The 27,131-nt window shown below is 46.2% G+C and overlaps 3 protein-coding genes and 1 long non-coding RNA gene across 9 annotated transcripts in view; 2 read left to right on the top strand and 2 right to left on the bottom strand.

Annotated features, from left to right (window-relative positions):
- LOC306916639 (chloride anion exchanger-like) overlaps positions 1-2,783 on the top strand; it is an 82,043-nt gene extending 79,260 nt beyond the window's left edge. For all 6 annotated transcript variants that reach the window (XM_079494611.1, XM_079494608.1, XM_079494609.1 and 3 more), the window contains one exon: positions 2,370-2,783. In XM_079494611.1, coding sequence (XP_079350737.1) covers positions 2,370-2,396 — 27 coding nt within the window. In that variant the 3' untranslated portion in view covers positions 2,397-2,783. The remainder of the gene's footprint in view (positions 1-2,369) is intronic.
- Positions 1-27,131, bottom strand: part of LOC306916647 — a 571,903-nt gene that overhangs the window by 213,921 nt on the left and 330,851 nt on the right. The gene's annotated exons all lie outside the window — the stretch shown is intronic.
- LOC306916646 (actin, cytoplasmic 1-like) lies at positions 7,638-8,744 on the bottom strand (the record flags this gene model as incomplete). Its single annotated transcript, XM_079494622.1, has 1 exon — positions 7,638-8,744. Exon 1 carries the CDS (start codon positions 8,721-8,723, stop codon positions 7,638-7,640), a length of 1,086 nt encoding a protein of 361 aa, XP_079350748.1. The 5' UTR covers positions 8,724-8,744.
- LOC306916320 (chloride anion exchanger-like) overlaps positions 12,947-27,131 on the top strand; it is a gene marked incomplete at its 5' end in the record, with an annotated part of 56,510 nt that continues 42,325 nt past the window's right edge. The window contains 6 exons of the mRNA XM_079494154.1: positions 12,947-13,074; positions 13,768-13,907; positions 17,850-17,960; positions 20,675-20,835; positions 24,090-24,254; positions 25,146-25,298. Of these exons, the coding sequence (XP_079350280.1) occupies positions 12,947-13,074; positions 13,768-13,907; positions 17,850-17,960; positions 20,675-20,835; positions 24,090-24,254; positions 25,146-25,298 (858 nt within the window). The remainder of the gene's footprint in view (positions 13,075-13,767; positions 13,908-17,849; positions 17,961-20,674; positions 20,836-24,089; positions 24,255-25,145; positions 25,299-27,131) is intronic.

Genomic DNA, 27,131 nt, shown 5'->3' with positions numbered 1-27,131 from the left:
TTTCAAATAAAAATGCCCTTCCAGCGGTCCCGGCACCTATAGGCACATACTACATAGGCAGTGCATCGCGGGTTCGAGTCCCGTTCCCTACCACCTTCCCTGCATGTCTCTCCCCGTCTCTCTCCCCCTGTTTCCCCTCTATCTACACTGTAATCTATACATAATCTATCTACACTGTAATCTATACATACTCTATCTACACTGTAATCTATACATAATCTATCTACACTGTAATCTATACATAATCTATCTACACTGTAATCTATACATAATCTATCTACACTGTAATCTATACATAATCTATCTACACTGTAATCTATACATACTCTATCTACACTGTAATCTATACATAATCTATCTACACTGTAATCTATACATAATCTATCTACACTGTAATCTATACATAATATATCTACACTGTAATCTATACATAATCTATCTACACTGTAATCTATACATACTCTATCTACACTGTAATCTATACATAATCTATCTACACTGTAATCTATACATACTCTATCTACACTGTAATCTATACATAATCTATCTACACTGTAATCTATACATAATCTATCTACACTGTAATCTATACATAATATATCTACACTGTAATCTATACATAATCTATCTACACTGTAATCTATACATAATCTATCTACACTGTAATCTATAAATAATCTATCTACACTGTAATCTATACATAATCTATCTACACTGTAATCTATACATAATCTATCTACACTGTAATCTATAAATAATCTATCTACACTGTAATCTATAAATAATCTATCTACACTGTAATCTATACATAATCTATCTACACTGTAATCTATACATAATCTATCTACACTGTAATCTATACATAATCTATCTACACTGTAATCTATAAATAATCTATCTACACTGTAATCTATAAATAACTATAAATAATCTATCTACACTGTAATCTATAAATTACAAGGCAGAGAAGCCCCCAAAAATATATATAAAAAAATTAAACTTCTCTGCCTGCGACCTTCGACCTATAGCTTTTTCCCACCCCCGGTGGGAGGGGCTGAAAGGAATGCCGCGGTTTGTGATTGGGTGAGACGGACCGCCAGTCAGTCGGGTATAGGGAGCGCTCCGCTCTGCTCAAGCGAACTTCGTAACGTTCGCCGCGGCAACTAGCTCGCTTTCGCCCGCTCGGTGGTGTCTCTCTCGTGGAGCAAGTTAGCTTGAGACGGCGCCCCTCCGTCGCGGTACCTGCCCACCCGGGGGGGGGGGGGGGGGGGGGGGGGGGGGAGCTAGTTCGCTGTCTGCCTACCTGCGCATTCCTGGCTTCTCTGAGTCCTGCTGTGCTGTTGTGCGTTGCTGCTGCTGCTGTCTCCCTGCTTCCCTGCTGCTGCTGACTTGCTGCTCATGACGTTTTGCAAATCCCACCCACCGCCTCCCCAGCATCCACCTGTAGGCTCTGTTTCTAGATCCCCCTGCATGGGGGGGGGGGGTCTTAATTCATTCCCTGTTATAGAGCGCCGAAGTCCTGACGTCACTCGCTCGTCCCCTCGATTCCCCTGGTTCACGGAAGTAATTTCTCTATGGAGAATAACATGGGCTCATCTTAATATCGTCTCATATAAGCGTTGTGGTCCAAAAATAAACAAGCTGTCTCTGCGTTATTGTCAGGGAGGTGTCTCTGTATCGTTATATTGTCAGGGAGGTGTCTCTGTATCGTTATATTGTCAGGGAGGTGTCTCTGTATCGTTATATTGTCAGGGAGGTGTCTCTGTATCGTTATATTGTCAGGGAGGTGTCTCTGTATCGTTATATTGTCAGGGAGGTGTCTCTGTATCGTTATTGTCAGGGAGGTGTCTCTGTATCGTTATATTGTCAGGGAGGTGTCTCTGTATCGTTATATTGTAAGGGAGGTGTCTCTGTATCGTTTACGACAGTCAGTCACTCATATATGATACAGTCTGTTTCTAGTGAAAACTTAACTAATTCAGCAGCAGTAACAAGCGTTTTCTCTCAGTCAGTTGATTCTTCATATCCATATGAGTGAAACAGCCTGGATGACATGTTTATTTTTCAAACACAGTTCTTATATGAGGCGATCTAAAATCCCCCCTATGGGGATTACAATGCAAATAAAAAGTACATGAACCCGTGCGCCCTGTACCGATATTGACGTCAGACTTCGGTGCTCTATTCCATTTTAGAACGTAACTAAAATGCTACAGGGAATGTATATCGAGACAGATTCCTGACGCCAAACTATGATTCATACTCACTGTATATCTACTGTATGCTCAATTATGCTCAATAAATATATTATCCCTAATTCAATCTAAGAGTTGTCTGACTGAATTAAACGTCTGTTTCTTTACCCTCAGGTTCCGGATCCAGAAACCAAGTTCTAATAAACCAAATGTTTCTCCGTGGCCCTCGAGGGAAGAATGTACCAAAGTGCACCAAGTGCAAAATAATATTTAATATTAATATATTTCTTTACAAATAAGTTAAAAAAATAGACTTTTAACAATGAATCATGAGAAATTTCTATATTGCCAAATCTCTGTATGTTTATATTTATTATTGTCAACAATTAAACTGAAACTATTGTTGCATTTTACACTGTAAATAGAGAATTTGTAGAAAAGTTGACTAACAATATATTTTGTTTCATGTTTTGTATTTTCATGACATCATTTCTTAGCACAGTTTCTTGTAAAATATTTTGTATGTTTTTGTTCAATTCGAAGAAATGTCCTATAAGTAAAGGAAATAATGTGCACTGACTAAATAAAATACAGTTGACTCCAAATGAATCATGAGTTATGGCTCCAAATGAATCATGAGTTATGACTCCAAATGAATCATGAGTTATGACTCCAAATGAATCATGAGTTATGACTCCAAATGAATCATGAGTTATGGCTCCAAATGAATCATGAGTTATGACTCCAAATGAATCATGAGTTATGACTCCAAATGAATCATGAGTTATGACTCCAAATGAATCATGAGTTATGGCTCCAAATGAATCATGAGTTATGGCTCCAAATGAATCATGAGTTATGGCTCCAAATGAATCATGAGTTATGGCTCCAAATGAATCATGAGTTATGGCTCCAAATGAATCATGAGTTATGGCTCCAAATGAATCATGAGTTATGACTCCAAATGAATCATGAGTTATGGCTCCAAATGAATCATGAGTTATGACTCCAAATGAATCATGAGTTAAGGCTCCAAATGAATCATGAGTTATGGCTCCAAATGAATCATGAGTTATGGCTCCAAATTAATCATGAGTTATGGCTCCAAATGAATCATGAGTTATGGCTCCAAATGAATCATGAGTTATGGCTCCAAATGAATCATGAGTTATGACTCCAAATGAATCATGAGTTATGACTCCAAATGAATCATGAGTTATGGCTCCAAATGAATCATGAGTTATGACTCCAAATGAATCATGAGTTATGGCTCCAAATGAATCATGAGTTATGACTCCAAATGAATCATGAGTTATGGCTCCAAATGAATCATGAGTTAAGGCTCCAAATGAATCATGAGTTATGGCTCCAAATGAATCATGAGTTATGATTCCAGAGTTATGATTCCAAATGAATCATGAGTTTGAACTTCTTGAAGAAAAGGCACTCATATTTTGTACTTGAGTAAAAGTATCAATACTGCAATATAGAAATATTCCATTACAAGTAAAAGTAAAAACACAAATGTATTGGTATCAAAATGTACTTAAAGTACCATGAGTATAAAAACATTTTGAAAATAGCAGATCTCCAAGCTCAATGCGTACCACCTGTTTCAGATCTCCAAGCTCACAATGCGTACCACCTGTTTCAGATCTCCAAGCTCACAATGCGTACCACCTGTTTCAGATCTCCAAGCTCACAATGCGTACCACCTGTTTCAGATCTCCAAGCTCACAATGCGTACCACCTGTTTCAGCTCACAATGCGTACCACCTGTTTCAGATCACAATGCGTACCACCTGTTTCAGCTCACAATGCGTACCACCTGTTTCAGCTCACAATGCGTACCACCTGTTTCAGATCTCCAAGCTCACAATGCGTACCACCTGTTTCAGCTCACAATGCGTACCACCTGTTTCAGCTCACAATGCGTACCACCTGTTTCAGCTCACAATGCGTACCACCTGTTTCAGCTCACAATGCGTACCACCTGTTTCAGATCTCCAAGCTCACAATGCGTACCACCTGTTTCAGCTCACAATGCGTACCACCTGTTTCAGCTCACAATGCGTACCACCTGTTTCAGCTCACAATGCGTACCACCTGTTTCAGCTCACAATGCGTACCACCTGTTTCAGCTCACAATGCGTACCACCTGTTTCAGCTCACAATGCGTACCACCTGTTTCAGATGTTGCACACGATGCAGGAGGCAGCAGGACGTTGCTTTACTGATAACGAGCGCTTCCAAACTCTGACACAAGGAAGTTCTTGACAGGAAGTATAGCTCATAAGTCATAACATGTCTCCGGTGGATTTTTATGAAACAAAGACTTTGCAGATAGAAAGAGGATAATTCAAGCTTTAATAATAGGATATGTGAATATTATAACATGAAATTAATGGACAGTTTTATGAACAGTGAAATAAAATGTGTGTTCCAATGCTTAATAATATAATGTTCATAACTGTCTTAGACTCTTGGTTGATGGGGGCTGATTTGGGAAATGGGAATCATGACATTTGCCATATGATGCTGTCAACGCTCATCCACATGACTGTCGGTGTTGTTGTCAGCCTGGGAGAGGGGAGGGGAGGGGTGGTGGGGAGTTCGGGGAGGAGAAAACCAGTAGTCCATTGCGCCTCTAGTGACTCCGATGAAGTTCGTACATCTTCGTATATAGACAATATTTGATTGATCAATAAAACTGTGTTGTACATTAAACTTTTTCAAAATAACGATGGGATCAGTTATCAGCCAGGGGATCATTCTCACTGCTGTTGCTCCACTCCATTTCGTTCTGTGAAAACATTGCTACGAATATAAATAATAGGCCTTAATTAAGCTAGGCTACTCCAGAGCTATAGAGTAAGACAGAGTTACGAAAACTTCGTTCACTTCATGGGGCTTCAGTCCAATGGAGGCTCTCCTACATAGACTTCTATTGAGAATGGGGACAACTAACTGGGACAAGTCCTGGACCGGAAGTAGGCAGAAATGCATTGGACTCAGGCGGCAACAGCCCAGCTTTAATGATCTTAAATCCCTTTATTTTAGATTGTTTTGTAGTAATCGTACAACATAAACATTACAGAGACTTTAGTTGTTACTGTACAATACTTTAAAACAGTTGTCATGTTGCACACATACTTAAAATAGCGCTTTTCTGCACCACCCTCGTTGAAAACAATGTATTTCCAACTCCAGCTTGTCTCAGTTCAGGCTGCATGAACAGCGCTCGAGCGCTCGGTTTCTGCCCCCTCAATGTCCTAACTTTTCTATTAGATGGCTCTGGGCTACTCTTCCATCCATCCTCTGTGGAGAGTGCATTCACTTCTTGAGTGGTGCAACCACTCCCTTACGGAGCTATGTGTGTGGCTGGGTGGGTGGCTGGCTGGGTCTGAGCACGAAAATAGCATGGTTGTATATATGGTGATTTTGGGTATGACAGTACAGTACAGTACGGTAACTTTCATCATTTCTCAACCGTTTCGGACGCGGGGCGGCTCGGGCCGGCACCCTGGGTCCGGAACACACCCCCCCGGGGGACCCCCACACGGAGGTCGGAGGTGCACCACTCACCTCACACGGGTGTCACTGTTGAAGGCTCGGGCTTCAAGGTCATTTTGTTCTGTGCATAAAACGTGTAATATGATGAGATCGTGATACCTCTAAAACTATGACTGGTAGTGGTAGCCTATCCTGTTTCTCACTGGAGTTGTGTTGTGTGATCTGTCCATGTGTTGTGTGATCTGTCCATGTGTTGTGTGATCTGTCCATGTGTTGTGTGATCTGTCCATGTGTTGTGTAGTATTGTCCATGTGTTGTGTGATCTGTCCATGTGTTGTGTGATCTGTCCATGTGTTGTGTGATCTGTCCATGTGTTGTGTAGTATTGTCCATGTGTTGTGTGATCTGTCCATGTGTTGTGTGATCTGTCCATGTGTTGTGTGATCTGTCCATGTGTTGTGTGATCTGTCCATGTGTTGTGTGATCTGTCCATGTGTTGTGTAGTATTGTCCATGTGTTGTGTGATCTGTCCATGTGTTGTGTAGTATTGTCCATGTGTTGTGTGATCTGTCCATGTGTTGTGTGTGTGTATAGAGCGTCGCAGTCCCGCCCCCTTTCATGACGACGCCAGGCCCAGGAAATAGTTTCCAATGCATTTTTCCCATAGACATTTTAAAACGTATTTATTTAAAGACCTTTTAAGCGTCGTACAAAGCCAACTCTTGTCGTGACAAATCATGACAACAAACACAATATTTTGGACCAAACAAATAATTACAAAGAAGAAAAACAACAAAAAAAGTTGTGTTTGTTGTCATGATTTGTCACGACAAGAGTTGTCTTTGTCCGCGGCGTAAACGTCTTTAAATAAATACTTTCTGAAAAGTCTATGAGGGAAAATGAACGGGGATTTATTTTCCGGGTCTCTCGAGGGGGCGGGGCTGCGACGCTCTATTGTGATTTGTTTTAGTGTCCTGACGGCTGCTTGGCGCCAGATTTATTTCCACAAGGACAAATAATAAAACCATTTGAACGCATCTGTGTCACCTTAGCTTTTAAACCACTTTAACCATTATTTTAAACTTTAGCTATTGAAAAATAGTAGATATACAAGCTCATATATATACAAGCTCTTACAGGCTACGAGCTTGTAGATCGGCACATTTTCTTTTGGAAAAATCATGAAAATGTGTGCAAATCTTTGAATATATTATTCTTTTGAGTTTTTACTCAAATCTTTGCTTCTGGAGGTCCCTGATACAATATATTTTCAGATGGGGTTCGGCAGCAAAACACATAATTATTTCACACTTGTGTGAAGTGAGGGGCACTCTTATCATCATACATCAATCACATCCCTTGCTCAGCCAATCAAATCATCACAAATGTCATTCTGGCCCAATCACTTTTGGCGTCTTTTCTGCCCTCACTGTCTCTCTCCAGACTGACATGCTGTTATTGGACAACGTGTTGTTTTGGAGCGGTGCCATTACCAGCCATGTGTGTATGTATGCATGTCTGTTTGGAGTACGGACGGCCTCAACAGCTGCAATACCGCCGGCAGCCAGCCCGCGGCGCCGCTTGGTTCACACGGGTGTGATTCTTCAGAGTCAGGCAGGAAACGTAACAAGCTAAGGGCCGATTCATACGATTTTGGCTCGTCAGACATTTTCAGTAGCACCAAAGAGCCGACTTTAGGACGGTACCCGCCCCCCCAAACCTTAAATGACGTCACATTGTAGATTCTACAGCGCCGAACTGACTTTTATTCGGCTCTAAAATAGGAGTATGAATCGTCCCTAAGTCTGCATGAGAACATGTGGCGTGTTTGTTGTACATCATGGTTCTGCAACGAGCTGAAGTCTTCTGGTGTTTGGTCGGGATGGGGGGAGGGGGGGGGGGGGGGGGGGGGGAACCAGAGGACGTCCGTTTAGAAGCATTTGCGGTGGACGATGGAGGGGCCGGACTCGTCGTATTCCTGCTTGCTGACCCAATACTGCTGGAAGGTGGACAGGGAGGCCAGGATGGAGCCTCCGATCCAGACAGAGTACTTACGCTCCGGCTGCGCCGTGATCTTGATCTTCATGGTGGACGGCGCCAGGGCCGAGATCTCCTTCTGCATCCTGTCGGCCAGGCCCGGGTACATGGTGGAGCCTCCGGACAGAACCGTGTTGGTGTACAGGTCCTTACGGATGTCCATGTCACACTTCATGATGCTGCTGTAGGTGGTCTCGTGGATGCCACACGACTCCATGCCCAGGACGCGAGGCTGGAAGAGGGCCTCGGGGCAGCGGAACCTCTCGCTGCCCACGGTGATGAGCTGTCCGTCGGGCAGCTCGTACCTCTTCTCCAGGGAGGACGGGGAGACGGTGGCGGCGGCCATCTCCTGCTCGAAGTCCAGGGCCACGTAGCACAGCCTCTCCTTGACGTCGCGCACGATCTCCCTCTCGGCCGTGGTGGTGAAGCAGTGGCCGCGCTCCGTCAGGAGCTTGGTGAGGTGGTCGGTGAGGTCGCGGCCGGCCAGGTCCAGACGCAGGATGGCGTGGGGCAGGGCGTAGCCCTCGTAGATGGGCACGGTGTGGGTCACGCCGTCCCCGGAGTCCATGACGATGCCCGTGGTCCGCCCCGAGCTGTACAGGGACAGCACGGCCTGGATGGCCACGTACATGTCGGGGACGTTGAAGGTCTCGAACATGATCTGGGCCATCTTCTCCCGGTTGGCCTTGGGGTTCAGGGGGGCCTCGGTGAGCAGGACGGGGTGCTCCTCGGGGGCCACCCTCAGCTCGTTGTAGAAGGTGTGGTGCCAGATCTTCTCCATGTCGTCCCAGTTGGTGACGACGCCATGCTCGATGGGGTACTTCAGCGTCAGGATGCCCCTCTTGCTCTGGGCCTCGTCGCCCACGTAGCTGTCCTTCTGGCACATGCCCACCATCACCCCCTGGTGGCGGGGGCGGCCCACGAGCGACGGGAAGACGGCGCGGGGGGCGTCCTCTCCTGCGAAGCCGGCCTTGCACATGCCGGAACCGTTGTCGAAAACCAGTGCTTCGTTCTCGTTCGCCATGACTGAACTTTATGAGGGGGCAGCTGTCACGTTTAGAGGATGGGATTAAGAATTTATGACGGGGCGAAGGCGTTTCACTGTTGCCTTTATTAGATTGTTGTTGTGTCGTCATCAATATGGCGTCACAGACTATCCAACAACACGCGTTCAATCCAGGCCTCCAGAGCGGCTGGCCAACGGTGAAGTCGCCAATACCCTACTGGCCAAAGCTGGAACTGCTGAAAGTTCAGTGTCCTGTTCCCTGCCCTGGTTCTGCCCCTCTCTGCCTCTTTTTCTGTCCTCGTTTCCCTTCCTCATGTCATGTCTGTTACACTGTTGTTGCCTTGGGTTTGTGTATCTTATGTTGTAGTGTTTCCTGTCTGTCTAGTTCAGTCTAACCTTAGAGTATATATATATGAATAGAGACGGCACCGGATATCTCCTCTCATCCACTTGCATTAAGTTGCTCAAAAGCGCATGAGGCGATTTCACTCAGGAACAGAGTGCATTCTGGGATGGATTTGCCCCAAACACATGAACGCGCTGGCCGTTGACTATCATTGCACGCGTTCACGTATGAAACAGCGGCGTTCACGTATGAAACTGCGTTCACGTGTCATCATGAACATGCACAATGATAGTCAACGGACCAGCGCGTTCATGAGTTTGGCCCAGCGCTGCAATACCAAATTCGGCCACTATGTCCATTTCGCCTCAGGGTTTCCTCCGGGTGCCGTCTCTATTCATATATACTCTAAGAGTCTAACCTACCTTGTGATGTGTCAGTGAGTGTTCCCACCTGTGTCCTGTTAGTCCCCCAGCCTATCCTAGTGTTCCCACCTGTGTCCTGTTAGTCCCCCATCCTATCCTAGTGTTCCCACCTGTGTCCTGTTAGTCCCCCAGCCTATCCTAGTGTTCCCACCTGTGTCCTGTTAGTCCCCCATCCTATCCTAGTGTTCCCACCTGTGTCCTGTTAGTCCCCCAGCCTATCCTAGTGTTCCCACCTGTGTCCTGTTAAGGCCTATTCATAGTCTGGATTTTCGGTGGTGAGGTGACCACCGCTCCGGTGTGAGGTGACCACCGCTCCGGTGTGAGGTGACCACCGCTCCGGTGGTGAGGTGACCACCGCTCCGGTGTGAGGTGACCACCGCTCCGGTGGTGAGGTGACCACCGCTCCGGTGTGAGGTGACCACCGCTCCGGTGTGAGGTGACCACCGCTCCGGTGTGAGGTGACCACCGCTCCGGTGGTGAGGTGACCACCGCTCCGGTGGTGAGGTGACCACCGCTCCGGTGTGAGGTGACCACCGCTCCGGTGTGAGGTGACCACCGCTCCGGTGGTGAGGTGACCACCGCTCCGGTGGTGAGGTGACCACCGCTCCGGTGGTGAGGTGATCCACCGCTCCAGTGGTGAGGTGACCACCGCTCCGGTGTGAGGTGACCACCGCTCCGGTGGTGAGGTGACCACCGCTCCGGTGTGAGGTGACCACCGCTCCGGTGTGAGGTGACCACCGCTCCGGTGTGAGGTGACCACCGCTCCGGTGGTGAGGTGACCACCGCTCCGGTGTGAGGTGACCACCGCTCCGGTGTGAGGTGACCACCGCTCCGGTGGTGAGGTGACCACCGCTCCGGTGGTGAGGTGACCACCGCTCCGGTGGTGAGGTGATCCACCGCTCCAGTGGTGAGGTGACCACCGCTCCGGTGGTGAGGTGACGACCGCTCCGGTGGTGACCACCGCTGAAATAACGTTGAGCGGTGGTGAGTAAAAACAGAGAGAAGGGCTGGGGCGGTGGCGGTGGTTTGCTCTTCACCGCGGCTCAGTGACGTCATGTTCTAGTTCGGTGGTCACCTCACCACCGAACATCCAGACTATGTATGAGCCTTTAATCTCCCAGCCTATCATAATGTTCCCACCTGTGTCCTGTTAGTCCCCCAGCCTATCATAGTGCTGATTGTATCTTGGTTCCACCTGTGTCCTGTTAGTCCCCCAGCCTATCATAGTGCTGATTGTATCTTGGTTCCACCTGTGTCCTGTTAGTCCCCCAGCCTATCATAGTGTTGATTGTATCTTGGTTCCACCTGTGTCCTGTTAGTCCCCCAGCCTATCATAGTGCTGATTGTATCTTGGTTCCACCTGTGTCCTGTTAGTCCCCCAGCCTATCCTAGTGCTGATTGTATCTTGGTTCCACCTGTGCCCTGTTAGTCCCCCAGCCTATCCTAGTGCTGATTGTATCTTGGTTCCACCTGTGTCCTGTTAGTCCCCCAGCCTATCCTAGTGCTGATTGTATCTGGGTTCCACCTGTGTCCTGTTAGTCCCCCAGCCTATCATAGTGCTGATTGTATCTTGGTTCCACCTGTGTCCTGTTAGTCCCCCAGCCTATCCTAGTGCTGATTGTATCTTGGTTCCACCTGTGCCCTGTTAGTCCCCCAGCCTATCCTAGTGCTGATTGTATCTTGGTTCCACCTGTGCCCTGTTAGTCTCCCAGCCTATCCTAGTGCTGATTGTATCTTGGTTCCTGTGTCTATTTAAGTCCTGTGTTTGCATTGTGTTGTTGTTGGTTCCTAGTTCCCTGTCGAGGGAGTCTGTCGATCCTGTATTTCTGTATTTCTATTCCTGTTATTATCTTTGCCCTTGATATGGAAGAACCTTTGTTTAGTTAATAACCCATTCAGGGCGGGAACCCCTTTTTGGTGTTTTAAACATTTCGTTATACTTTATGCTATTGAAAAATAGCAGATTGAGCTTGTAGATCTGCTATTTTTTGAAAAATCGTGAAAACGAGTGCAAATCTTTGAATATATATGCATTCACAGCAAACGTTTGTAACGCATTATCTTTGCTTCTGGGGGGTTCCAGTCATTGGTTAGACCAGTCATTAGTCCTACAACTACAACCTATCTCAAACCCTCACCCTAAACCTAACCTTAACCCATGTCTAACCAATGACTAGTCTAAACTAAGTATGCACCCCCCTGGAACAACATATTTCCAGATGGGGGTCCATGGCCAATGGGGCCAGATGGGGGTCCATGGCCAATGGGGCCAGATGGGGGTCCATGGCCAAATACAGATGATTCTGGGGGTTCTTAAATGAAAAAGGTTGATCACCACTGACATGGAAACATGAAGTTCTTCAGAAAACTGTTTATTTAGAAGACATTTTTGTAGAATCGGTCTCAGGTCTAAATGTGATAAACACAGTTCTAAGTTTACTTCTGCCTGGCGTCCTCATCCATCCGTACTCATTCGTGACAAAGAGACGACAGAGACAATAAGTCACGTTTTGTGATTTCCATGAAAAGGAGAGTGTCGTCCGGCAGCACAGTGGATTACGCTTCATCGTGTGTTAATAATTAAGCAGAAGAAAAGGCAAAACGGGAAGTTCTCAGATCCCAGATTAGATTACAGATAAGGTTGGACGAGCACAGGTCAGCAGGCCCCACGCTGCGGGACAAGGCTTCTGTTATGGTCATTTCTCTCCCCCACACGCAACTATCTGTACGCTCACTGCTGTTGAGGAGCTAGGAACGAGGAAGAAGGTAGGCCTGTGACCATTACACTTTTTAATTTAATCTGACGATTAATTGTCACATAAATAACAATGTAATTATGTTTTTTTTGCATTGCACATTGGTTACAATTTGAATTAGCTTTTTCCTTTCGTAATCACAAATTGCACATCAGGGCAGATATGACAAAATAACATATAGAGAGTATGCGCATGCTTAAAGTGAATGGCACATCGAGTGGCAAAGCAACAGGCAAAGTGAGTTTAACATCGTTTAATGTTGTTTAATGCAATCAGATATGACTTTTCTGTGTGGATGTATGGGCTGTCAAGGCCAGAAAGTAGTTTTCTTTTTTTGGTTTGATGATGATGTCACGCGCATACCCTCTATATACACAAATAAATCAAATCACTGACACATTTAATACTTTTTCATATTGTATTTTCTTCCAAAGAATTAGTAGTAGTTAATAGTTAAAATAGCAGATCCACAAGCTTATATCGATCTATAAGCTTGTGGATCTGCTATTTCTGTTATTGGACATTGTTCGAAATGGAAACGATTTGACGATTATGCAAAAACAATTGTGATTATCTCAAATCGTTGAGATGCCGTAATCATTGTGATGTAATAATTGTGACAGCCAGGCCTATAGAAGAAGTTAGAAGGTCACCCAGCGTCCAGGTGTGAAGATGACCACCTCCAGGAGACAATACCTGGTGGTCAGACCCGTGTATTCAGAGGACCGCTTCTCCGAGGACCACCAGAGGGTCCACAGGAGACGCACAACGCTGTGGGACCACGTCAAACACTACTGCACGTAGGTGGTCCCAAAAATAAGGGTTTCCTTAACACAATCAGTCCCCGTGTGATTCCTTCAAAATAGGAGATCTGGGGTGCCCCCCCCCCCCCCCCCCCTGGTTAAGACTGAGGTTAGAGGTATAGGGTACCAGCTCAGTGGCCTTGTGGTGTCCGCCCATTCACACACCTTTACATAGATTGTGCATCACATTCACCCATTCACACACACATTCACACACCTTTACATAGATTGTGCATCACATTCACCCATTCACACACACATTCACACACCTTTACATAGATTGTGCATCACATTCACCCATTCACACACATTCACACACCTTTACATAGATTGTGCATTACATTCACCCATTCACACACACATTCACACACCTTTACATAGATTGTGCATTACATTCACACACATTCATACACCTTTACATAGATTGTGCATTACATTCACACACCTTTACATAGATTGTGCATTACATTCACACACATTCACACACCTTTACATAGATTGTGCATTACATTCACCCATTCACACACCTTTACATAGATTGTGCATTACATTCACCCATTCACACACACACTCACACACCTTTACATAGATTGTGCATTAAGGCCTTCGAATAAAAAGGATGCATGACATTAATGAACACGTCTGTCTTTGAGTTAATTGATATAAACCGTGTGCTGTTCGTTTGTACAGCTGTGACTCCAAACGGCTGAAGAACGCCACGCTGAGCGCTCTGCCGTTCATCGGCTGGATGAGAATCTATCGGCTGAAAGAATGGCTGCCGGGTGACCTGGTGGCTGGGATCAGCACGGGGATGGTGGCCATTATGCAAGGTAACACCGCTTCAATTCATCATGGAGGTAACAGCGCTTCAATTCATCATGGAGGTAACAGCTTCAATTCATCATGAAGGTAACAGCTTCAATTCATCATGGAGGTAACACCGCTTCAATTCATCATGGAGGTAACACCGCTTCAATTCATCATGAAGGTAACAGCTTCAATTCATCATGGAAGTAACAGCGCTTCAATTCATCATGGAGGTAACACCGCTTCAATTCATCATGAAGGTAACACCGCTTCAATTCATCATGAAGGTAACAGCTTCAATTCATCATGGAAGTAACAGCGCTTCAATTCATCATGGAGGTAACACCGCTTCAATTCATCATGAAGGTAACACCGCTTCAATTCATCATGAAGGTAACACCGCTTCAATTCATCATGAAGGTAACAGCTTCAATTCATCATGGAGGTAACACCGCTTCAATTCATCATGGAAGTAACACAGCTTCAATTCATCATGAAGGTAACACCGCTTCAATTCATCATGAAGGTAACACCGCTTCAATTCATCATGGAGGTAACACCGCTTCAATTCATCATGGAGGTAACACCGCTTCAATTCATCATGGAGGTAACACCGCTTCAATTCATCATGGAGGTAACACCGCTTCAATTCATCATGGAAGTAACACAGCTTCAATTCATCATGAAGGTAACACCGCTTCAATTCATCATGAAGGTAACACCGCTTCAATTCATCATGAAGGTAACACCGCTTCAATTCATCATGGAGGTAACACCGCTTCAATTCATCATGGAGGTAACACCGCTTCAATTCATCATGGAGGTAACACCGCTTCAATTCATCATGGAGGTAACACCGCTTCAATTCATCATGGAGGTAACACCGCTTCAATTCATCATGAAGGTAACACCGCTTCAATTCATCATGGAGGTAACAGCGCTTCAATTCATCATGGAGGTAACAGCTTCAATTCATCATGAAGGTAACACCGCTTCAATTCATCATGGAGGTAACACCGCTTCAATTCATCATGAAGGTAACACCGCTTCAATTCATCATGGAGGTAACACCGCTTCAATTCATCATGGAGGTAACAGCTTCAATTCATCATGAAGGTAACACCGCTTCAATTCATCATGGAGGTAACAGCTTCAATTCATCATGAAGGTAACACCGCTTCAATTCATCATGAAGGTAACACCGCTTCAATTCATCATGGAGGTAACAGCGCTTCAATTCATCATGGAGGTAACAGCTTCAATTCATCATGAAGGTAACACCGCTTCAATTCATCATGGAGGTAACACCGCTTCAATTCATCATGAAGGTAACACCGCTTCAATTCATCATGGAGGTAACAGCGCTTCAATTCATCATGGAGGTAACAGCTTCAATTCATCATGAAGGTAACACCGCTTCAATTCATCATGGAGGTAACAGCTTCAATTCATCATGAAGGTAACACCGCTTCAATTCATCATGGAGGTAACACCGCTTCAATTCATCATGAAGGTAACACCGCTTCAATTCATCATGAAGGTAACACCGCTTCAATTCATCATGAAGGTAACACCGCTTCAATTCATCATGGAGGTAACACCGCTTCAATTCATCATGAAGGTAACACCGCTTCAATTCATCATGGAGGTAACACCGCTTCAATTCATCATGGAGGTAACACCGCTTCAATTCATCGTGGAGGTAACAGCGCTTCAATTCATCATGGAGGTAACAGCTTCAATTCATCATGAAGGTAACACCGCTTCAATTCATCATGGAGGTAACACCGCTTCAATTCATCATGGAGGTAACACCGCTTCAATTCATCATGGAGGTAACAGCGCTTCAATTCATCATGGAGGTAACAGCTTCAATTCATCATGAAGGTAACACCGCTTCAATTCATCATGGAGGTAACACCGCTTCAATTCATCATGGAGGTAACACCGCTTCAATTCATCATGGAGGTAACACCGCTTCAATTCATCATGGAGGTAACAGCTTCAATTCATCATGAAGGTAACAGCTTCAATTCATCATGAAGGTAACGGAAATACAGCTTCAATTCATCATGGAGGTAACACCGCTTCAATTCATCATGAAGGTAACAAAAATACAGCTTCAATTCATCATGGAGGTAACACCGCTTCAATTCATCATGAAGGTAACAGCTTCAATTCATCATGAAGGTAACAGCTTCAATTCATCATGAAGGTAACACCGCTTCAATTCATCATGAAGGTAACACCGCTTCAATTCATCATGGAGGTAACACCGCTTCAATTCATCATGAAGGTAACACCGCTTCAATTCATCATGGAGGTAACAGCGCTTCAATTCATCATGAAGGTAACAGCGCTTCAATTCATCATGGAGGTAACACCGCTTCAATTCATCATGAAGGTAACAGCTTCAATTCATCATGGAGGTAACACCGCTTCAATTCATCATGAAGGTAACGGAAATACAGCTTCAATTCATCATGAAGGTAACACCGCTTCAATTCATCATGAAGGTAACACCGCTTCAATTCATCATGAAGGTAACACCGCTTCAATTCATCATGAAGGTAACACCGCTTCAATTCATCATGAAGGTAACACCGCTTCAATTCATCATGAAGGTAACACCGCTTCAATTCATCATGAAGGTAACACCGCTTCAATTCATCATGAAGGTAACACCGCTTTAATTCATCATGAAGGTAACACCGCTTCAATTCATCATGAAGGTAACACCGCTTCAATTCATCATGAAGGTAACACCGCTTCAATTCATCATGGAGGTAACAGCGCCTCAATTCATCATGAAGGTAACAGCGCTTCAATTCATCATGGAGGTAACACCGCTTCAATTCATCATGGAGGTAACACCGCTTCAATTCATCATGGAGGTAACACCGCTTCAATTCATCATGAAGGTAACAGCGCTTCAATTCATCATGGAGGTAACACCGCTTCAATTCATCATGGAGGTAACACCGCTTCAATTCATCATGGAGGTAACACCGCTTCAATTCATCATGGAGGTAACAGCGCTTCAATTCATCATGGAGGTAACAGCGCTTCAATTCATCATGGAGGTAACACCGCTTCAATTCATCATGGAGGTAACAGCGCTTCAATTCATCATGGAGGTAACAGCGCTTCAATTCATCATGGAGGTAACACCGCTTCAATTCATCATGGAGGTAACAGCGCTTCAATTCATCATGGAGGTAACAGCGCTTCAATTCATCATGAAGGTAACACCGCTTCAATTCATCATGGAGGTAACACCGCTTCAATTCATCATGGAGGTAACACCGCTTCAATTCATCATGAAGGTAACACCGCTTCAATTCATCATGGAGGTAACACCGCTTCAATTCATCATGAAGGTAACGGAAATACAGCTTCAATTCATCATGAAATACAGCTTCAATTCATCATGAAATACAGCTTCAATTCATCATGAAGGTAACACAGCTTCAATTCATCATGAAGGTAACGGAAATACAGCTTCAATTCATCATGAAATACAGCTTCAATTCATCATGAAGGTAACACAGCTTCAATTCATCATGCAAGGTAAGTAAATACCTTGCAGGGGAAAGGAACTGGTTGGAATAACATGTTCCAACCGGGGAAACTCCCCCTGTCAGGTGAAAAGAAGCAGCTTGGACTCCTCATGCATTGAAGGAAGCATGAGGTCAGTCTGTTGCTCTCCCCAGGTTGGCAGAGGAAGTGTATGGAGCCCAGGATTACATTAGATAATTGACACTGGGTGAAAAATAAATGGGTTTAATACAAAATCGTGGGATCAAAATTTAGAATAAAAAAACAGACCGCGGGTGAAATGTGTTTTCTGTGCTGTCCTAATCAATAAATCATACTTAAAATAATAAATAAAAGCCCATAAAATGTTCCTCTCAGTGACCTTATGACCTATATGACTAACCGCCCTGTCTCTCTCTCTCTCTCAGGGCTGGCCTTCTCCCTCCTAGCCGGCCTGCCTCCGAGCTACGGCCTGTACACAGCCTTCTTCCCCATGCTCACATACTTCTTCCTGGGAACCTCCAGACACATATCTATAGGTACCTCCAGAAGGGGGGTCCGGGGACCCCCAGGGGTCCTTGAGGGTAACAGAGTGTGTACAAATTGACCCTTATGGGGTCTGTAACTCTGAGAGTGTACAAATTGACCCTTATGGGGTCTGTAACTCCCTAACGGGTCCATTTTCTATATTGATGATTAGGAGAGATAACAGGCAATGTTGACGGAAATAACATTTCTTCTCCAACTGTTTAATTAACGAATGCAGATGTTTAACAATAATTGAACTCTTGAGAGTTTAAAATGAAACACTCTGAAGAGTTAAAGCTCTATAAGCGTCCATTTGGTTGCACCAACTCTCCATCATTTAGCATGGGGACCACCTGGAAACCCCTCAAGGACCACTGGTGGTCCCCGGACCACTGGTTGAGAACCACTGCACTATACTGCATGTCATACGAAGGTGTCGGGCTGCAAAAATAGACAAAACCTACAACGCGTTGTTGTGAGCTGCTATTTGTTTTGCTATTTTGAGGACAAAAAGAAAAGACGTAGAACATGTTGCCTATGTTATGACATGCCCAAAATAGGCACGCCAACGTTTAGAGTGGTTACGTTTTACTTTGTTGCATGACCATAATGATTTTGCTCGCCGAAAACGACAGATTTTCAACAGAAAAACGGGAAAAAGGGGAGTGTGTGTGTCCTCGGTCAACCTTTGCTCAAGTTTAACCCATTTAGACCTGAGGACGATTCTACAAATGCCTTCTAAATCCTGACAGTTTTCGGACAAACGCATGTGTTTCTATGTCAGCGGTGCTCAACCTTTTTTTCATGTCAAGGACGCCCAGAATTATCTGTATTTGGCCGCGGACCCCCATCTGAAAATGTGTTGTTCCAGGGACCCTCCCCCCCCCCCCCCCCCCCCAAAAAAAACATTTGCACCAACATTTTCACGATTTTTCAAAAAATAGCAGATCTAACAAGCTAGTAGCTCGGCACTCGCTACGAGCTTGTAGGTCTGCTATTTTTCAATAGCTACTCTACTGTTTAAAAAGAATGCTTAAAACACCAAAAGGGGTTCCCGCCCAGGATGGGTTAATGAGGCTCGTCAAGCTGTCAGTGTGAGAATTTACACTAAAACACACAAACATAAACATACAGTAAGGTAAGTGTCTCTTATCGTCAGTGTGGCAGTAAGTGCAATAAGGTCCACCCTACCCTGGAAGGGAGTCATTAAGGTCCACCCTACCCTGGAAGGGAGTCATAATGTCTTATTTCACATCTCAAGGTTCAAGGTTTCAACTTTATTGTCACACCAACAGCTTTAATCCACGCTGGACGGGAACCCCTTTTGGTGTTTAAAAGCATTATGTTATACTTGAAAAAATAGCAGATCTACAAGCTCATAGTGCGCGCTACGAGTTTGTAGATCTGCTATTTGTTTCTTTCAGAGCAAACGTTTTTAACTCAAATCTTTGCTTCTTGGGGGGGGTCCCTGGAACAACATATTTTCAGATACATATATTTTTGGGGGTCCTTGACATGAAAATGTTTGAGAACGACTGACACAGAAACATAGGGTTTTCTTTTCAGAAAACTGTCAGGATTTAGAAGACATTTGTAGAATCGTCCTAAGGTCTAAACGGGTTGAATACGCCAAGGATAAATAAAGGAATGGGTGGAATGGTTTGGTGCAACAAGCACTGCACCACATTGTAACGTTAGATAAATATAAATAAGCAAATAAATTAAAGCGTTAAGACATATACGTTATGAGAGAAGGGTTAGTTTTACTATGTAAACCTGTCAGTCAGTCACTCATAATCCCCATACATGGGGAATGCCCCCATATATGGTGCCCAGGTCCCATGACATCACGTGACATCATCAGGGATGGAGATACATGATGTCATAGTAAATGCGACCTGCTGTCGCAATTAAGCCCATATATGGAGATCCCTGATGTCATCAATATTGGCCAGCCACTCTACATCTGACCTCAAACCTCCATATGGATTATGTCAGAACCTGTTCTGATATTCCCATATGTTGATCCTTCCCCATCCACCCTTCCTCTTCGATGTCTCACTTTTGACTGATACCTGTCCATTTAAACTCTAGAGTTCTCAACAGGCTCTAAGATTAAGGCCCGGCCCTACCTGGGCCCTCATCAAACCCTGTAAACTCAAGACACTGCCCCCGCTGCCACCCTTAGATCTCCATATGTGGAGCTGACCTGTTCTGACATTCCATATGCTGATCTGATCCCATCAAACCCTGTACACTCAAGACATGCTCCATATATGGCCAGTACAGAATTCATTCCATGTTGATCTGACAACCCATGTCAAAGCACCAGCGCTCGCCCAGCAGTCTGCCGTCAACGAGGCGGATGCGTGCACGTTTCTGAACTGCCCACAGCCTTCCTATGAGACACAGACTGCTGTTATTTTATCATGAACATTAATGTGGAGGAAGATAAGTTGAAAAGTGGTCCATTAACCCATTTTGACCTGAGATCAGATTCTAAAAATGTCTTCTACATCCTGACAGTTTTCTGAAAAAGCTATGTTTCTATGTCAGTCGTTCTTTGATTTTTCAAAAATAGCAGACCTACAAGCTCATAGCGCGCCACCGAGTGGCGCGCTATGAGCTTGTAGATCTGCTATTTTTCAATAGCTAAAGCATAACATGATGCTAACACCAAAAGGGGTTCCCGCCCAAAATGTAATGTTGGCCTCTGTTCTTCCAGGATCGTTCCCTGTGCTGAGTCTGATGCTGGGGGCCGTGGTGACGAGGCTGGTTCCCGACACGGGTCCTCCCGCCAACATCACAGGCTTCGACGAGCTGTCTAAGGAACACCAGAGGGTGCTGGTGGCCTCGTCCATCACCTTCCTCATGGGGGTCATCCAGGTACAACTGTCTCTCTGTCCATTCCTTCCTCATGGGGGTCATCCAGGTACAACTGTCTCTCTGTCCATTCCTTCCTCATGGGGTCATCCAGGTACAACTGTCTCTCTGTCCATCACCTTCCTCATGGGGGTCATCCAGGTACAACTGTCTCTCTGTCCATCACCTTCCTCATGGGGGTCATCCAGGTACAACTGTCTCTCTGTCCATCACCTTCCTCATGGGGGTCATCCAGGTACAGCTGTCTCTCTGTCCATCACCTTCCTCATGGGGGTCATCCAGGTACTCTCTGTCCATCACCTTCCTCATGGGGTCATCCAGGTACTCTCTGTCCATCACCTTCCTCATGGGGTCATCCAGGTACTCTCTGTCCATCACCTTCCTCATGGGGTCATCCAGGTACAACTGTCTCTCTGTCCATCACCTTCCTCATGGGGGTCATCCAGGTACAACTGTCTCTCTGTCCTTTCCTTCCTCATGGGGCTCATCCAGGTACAACTGTCTCTCTGTCCATTCCTTCCTCATGGGGTCATCCAGGTACAACTGTCTCTCTGTCCATCACCTTCCTCATGGGGGTCATCCAGGTACAACTGTCTCTCTGTCCTTTCCTTCCTCATGGGGCTCATCCAGGTACAACTGTCTCTCTGTCCATTCCTTCCTCATGGGCTCATCCAGGTACAACTGTCTCTCTGTCCATTCCTTCCTCATGGGGGTCATCCAGGTACAACTGTCTCTCTGTCCATCACCTTCCTCATGGGGGTCATCCAGGTACAGCTGTCTCTCTGTCCATCACCTTCCTCATGGGGGTCATCCAGGTACAACTGTCTCTCTGTCCATCACCTTCCTCATGGGGGTCATCCAGGTACAACTGTCTCTCTGTCCATTCCTTCCTCATGGGGGTCATCCAGGTACAACTGTCTCTCTGTCCATCACCTTCCTCATGGGGGTCATCCAGGTACAACTGTCTCTCTGTCCATCACCTTCCTCATGGGGGTCATCCAGGTACAACTGTCTCTCTGTCCATCACCTTCCTCATGGGGGTCATCCAGGTGTCTCTCTGTCCATCACCTTCCTCATGGGGGTCATCCAGGTACAACTGTCTCTCTGTCCATCACCTTCCTCATGGGGGTCATCCAGGTACAACTGTCTCTCTGTCCATCACCTTCCTCATGGGGGTCATCCAGGTACAACTGTCTCTCTGTCCTTTCCTTCCTCATGGGGCTCATCCAGGTACAACTGTCTCTCTGTCCATTCCTTCCTCATGGGGTCATCCAGGTACAACTGTCTCTCTGTCCATCACCTTCCTCATGGGGGTCATCCAGGTACAACTGTCTCTCTGTCCTTTCCTTCCTCATGGGGCTCATCCAGGTACAACTGTCTCTCTGTCCATTCCTTCCTCATGGGCTCATCCAGGTACAACTGTCTCTCTGTCCATTCCTTCCTCATGGGGGTCATCCAGGTACAACTGTCTCTCTGTCCATCACCTTCCTCATGGGGGTCATCCAGGTACAGCTGTCTCTCTGTCCATCACCTTCCTCATGGGGGTCACCCAGGTACTCTCTGTCCATTCCTTCATCATGGGGGTCATCCAGGTACAACTGTCTCTCTGTCCATCACCTTCCTCATGGGGGTCATCCAGGTACAACTGTCTCTCTGTCCATCACCTTCCTCATGGGGGTCATCCAGGTACTCTCTGTCCATCACCTTCCTCATGGGGTCATCCAGGTACTCTCTGTCCATCACCTTCCTCATGGGGTCATCCAGGTACTCTCTGTCCATCACCTTCCTCATGGGGTCATCCAGGTACAACTGTCTCTCTGTCCATCACCTTCCTCATGGGGGTCATCCAGGTACAACTGTCTCTCTGTCCTTTCCTTCCTCATGGGGCTCATCCAGGTACAACTGTCTCTCTGTCCATTCCTTCCTCATGGGGTCATCCAGGTACAACTGTCTCTCTGTCCATCACCTTCCTCATGGGGGTCATCCAGGTACAACTGTCTCTCTGTCCTTTCCTTCCTCATGGGGCTCATCCAGGTACAACTGTCTCTCTGTCCATTCCTTCCTCATGGGCTCATCCAGGTACAACTGTCTCTCTGTCCATTCCTTCCTCATGGGGGTCATCCAGGTACAACTGTCTCTCTGTCCATCACCTTCCTCATGGGGGTCATCCAGGTACAGCTGTCTCTCTGTCCATCACCTTCCTCATGGGGGTCATCCAGGTACAACTGTCTCTCTGTCCATCACCTTCCTCATGGGGGTCATCCAGGTACAACTGTCTCTCTGTCCATTCCTTCCTCATGGGGGTCATCCAGGTACAACTGTCTCTCTGTCCATCACCTTCCTCATGGGGGTCATCCAGGTACAACTGTCTCTCTGTCCATCACCTTCCTCATGGGGGTCATCCAGGTACAACTGTCTCTCTGTCCATCACCTTCCTCATGGGGGTCATCCAGGTGTCTCTCTGTCCATCACCTTCCTCATGGGGGTCATCCAGGTGTCTCTCTGTCCATCACCTTCCTCATGGGGGTCATCCAGGTACAACTGTCTCTCTGTCCATCACCTTCCTCATGGGGGTCATCCAGGTACAACTGTCTCTCTGTCCATCACCTTCCTCATGGGGGTCATCCAGGTACAGCTGTCTCTCTGTCCATCACCTTCCTCATGGGGGTCATCCAGGTACAACTGTCTCTCTGTCCATCACCTTCCTCATGGGGGTCATCCAGGTACAACTGTCTCTCTGTCCATCACCTTCCTCATGGGGGTCATCCAGGTACAACTGTCTCTCTGTCCATCACCTTCCTCATGGGGGTCATCCAGGTACAACTGTCTCTCTGTCCATCACCTTCCTCATGGGGGTCATCCAGGTACAACTGTCTCTCTGTCCATCACCTTCCTACCTACCTACGGTTCGTCCGTCTGTATGACACAGAACTATGACCTAACGAATGCTTCCTAACGAATGCCCCTAACTAATGCCCCTAACGAATTCCCCTAACTAATGCCCCTAACTAATGCCCCTTATGATCAAAATAAGAACATTATAATATTGGTGTGTAAAACAGAAAAATCTAACATTTGCAACGACCAAGTCTTTGCCATAGACACATTTGTCTGTGTACTGTACATGTTGACGTGTGTGTGTGTGTGTGTGTGTGTGTGTGTGTGTGTGTGTGTGTGTGTGTGTGTGTGTGTGTGTGTGTGTGTGTGTGTGTGTGTGTGTGTGTGTGTGTGTGTGTGTGTGTGTGTGTGTGTGTCAGCTGGCTATGGGTCTCCTCCAGGCAGGCTTCATGGTGGTCTACCTGTCGGACACCCTGGTGTCCGGCTTCACCACGGCCGCTGCCGTCCACATCGTGGTGTCTCAGCTCAAGTTCGTGTTGGGGCTGGAGGTGCCCGGCCTGACCGGACCGCTGTCCATCATATATGTAAGAATGACCTGTCTGTCTGTCCATCATATCTGTAAGTCTGACCTGTCTGTCTGTCCATCATCTATGTAAGAATGACCTGTCTGTCTGTCTGTCTGTCCATCATATATGTAAGAATGACCTGTCTGTCTGTCCATCATATATGTAAGAATGACCTGTCTGTCTTGTCTGTCTGTCTGTCTGTCTGTCTGTCCATCATATATGTAAGAATGACCTGTCTGTCTGTCTGTCCATCATATCTGTAAGAATGACCTGTCTGTCTGTCCATCATATATGTAATAATGACCTGTCTGTCTGTCCATCATATCTGTAAGAATGACCTGTCTGTCTGTCCATCATATATGTAAGAATGACCTGTCTGTCTGTCCATCATCTATGTAAGAATGACCTGTCTGTCTGTCTGTCTGTCCATCATATATGTAAGAATGACCTGTCTGTCTGTCCATCATATATGTAAGAATGACCTGTCTGTCTGTCCATCATATATGTAAGAATGACCTGTCTGTCTGTCTGTCCAGCATATCTGTAAGAATGACCTGTCTGTCTGTCCATCATATATGTAATAATGACCTGTCTGTCTGTCCATCATATCTGTAAGAATGACCTGTCTGTCTGTCTGTCCATCATATATGTAAGAATGACCTGTCTGTCTGTCCATCATATCTGTAAGAATGACCTGTCTGTCTGTCTGTCCATCATATCTGTAAGAATGACCTGTCTGTCTGTCCATCATATCTGTAAGAATGACCTGTCTGTCTGTCCATCATATCTGTAAGAATGACCTGTCTGTCTGTCCATCATATATGTCAGATCATTAACTCTCCTTGTCCTCCTCAGACCCTGGAGATCATCTTCGGTCAGATCATTAACCCTTCCTGTTCTCCTCCTCAGACCCTGGAGAGCATCTTCGGTCAGATCAGCTCCACCAACATCTGTGACCTGGTGACGTCTCTGATCATCATGGTGGTGGTGTTCGTTGTCAAGGAGATCAACGACAGATACAAAGCCAAGCTGCCCGTTCCCATCCCCATAGAGGTCATAATGGTGAGATCCCATCCCTGTAGAGGTCATAATGGTGAGATCCCATCCCCATAGAGGTCATAATGGTGAGATCCCATCCCTGTAGAGGTCATAATGGTGAGATCCCATCCCCATATAGGTCATAATGGTGAGATCCCATCCCTGTAGAGGTCATAATGGTGAGATCCCATCCCCGTAGAGGTCATAATGGTGAGATCCCATCCCTGTAGAGGTCATAATGGTGAGATCCCATCCCCATAGAGGTCATAATGGTGAGATCCCATCCCCATAGAGGTCATAATGGTGAGATCCCATCCCTGTAGAGGTCATAATGGTGAGATCCCATCCCCATAGAGGTCATAATGGTGAGATCCCATCCCCATAGAGGTCATAATGGTGAGATCCCATCCCCATAGAGGTCATAATGGTGAGATCCCATCCCCATAGAGGTCATAATGGTGAGATCCCATCCCCGTAGAGGTCATAATGGTGAGATCCCATCCCTGTAGAGGTCATAATGGTGAGATCCCATCCCCATAGAGGTCATAATGGTGAGATCCCATCCCCATAGAGGTCATAATGGTGAGATCCCATCCCTGTAGAGGTCATAATGGTGAGATCCCATCCCTGTAGAGGTCATAATGGTGAGATCCCATCCCTAGAGAGGTCATAATGGTTGAGATCCCATCCCCATAGAGGTCATAATGGTGAGATCCCATCCCTAGAGAGGTCATAATGGTGAGATCCCATCCCTAGAGAGGTCATAATGGTGAGATAGTACTTAATTATACTTATAATTACTATATATTATAATTGACTCCAATCAAATCATTAGTTTCTGGGTACAATCTCTTAACATTTACCAGATATGTTCTGGCCACTCCTTCATTTTACCAATGCTGTGTATGTGATTTAATAAGGGCCTTTCTCGGCCCCACCCCTCTCCCACTGTTTATATTGTGTTTAGTTTCCAAGATGGCCGCAGCACCAGGAGGGGGTGGGGCGGAGTCTGAGCGGGCGGGGTCGACATATGCCCTTACTGAGCTACATTCAAGACACTTGCCTTGTGTCTGACACCTGACTTGTGTCTGAACACAGCTTTGATGGATGTATTCTGCCCCCCCTCCTCCCCCCCATCAAACAAAATGTTTGGTCAAACCATATGGGTATTTCCAATGCATTGGAAATGCATTGGAGCGGCCATTAAACACAGACACAAGACAGACGCAAGACAGGTGTCTTGAATGTGTGAACGCAGCCCAGTAAGGGCATATGTCAACCCCACCCGCTCACCTCCGAGAAAGGTCCTTATTGGAGAGGGGCGGGGCCGAGAAAGGTCCTTATTGGAGAGGGGTGGGGCCGAGAGGGGTGGGGCCAAGAAAGGTCCTTATTGGAGAGGGGTGGGGCCGAGAAAGGTCCTTATTGGAGAGGGGTGGGGCCGAGAAAGGCCCTTATTGGAGAGGGGTGGGGCCGAGAAAGGCCCTTATTGGAGAGGGGTGGGGCCGAGAAAGGTCCTTATTGGAGAGGGGTGGGGCCGAGAAAGGTCCTTATTGGAGAGGGGTGGGGCCGAGAAAGGCCCTTATTGGAGAGGGGTGGGGCCGAGAAAGGCCCTTATTGGAGAGGGGCGGGGCCGAGAAAGGTCCTTATTGGAGAGGGGCGGGGCCGAGAAAGGTCCTTATTGGAGAGGGGTGGGGCCGAGAAAGGCCCTTATTGGAGAGGGGCGGGGCCGAGAAAGGTCCTTATTGGAGAGGGGTGGGGCCGAGAAAGGCCCTTATTGGAGAGGGGCGGGGCCGAGAAAGGTCCTTATTGGAGAGGGGTGGGGCCGAGAAAGGCCCTTATTGGAGAGGGGCGGGGCCG

The sequence above is a fragment of the Electrona antarctica genome (assembly GCF_951216825.1).
Source record: "Electrona antarctica genome assembly, chromosome: 23".
NCBI lineage: Eukaryota > Metazoa > Chordata > Actinopteri > Myctophiformes > Myctophidae > Electrona > Electrona antarctica.
Note: the sequence above shows the minus strand (reverse complement) of the source record. Positions and strands in the feature narration are given on the sequence as shown.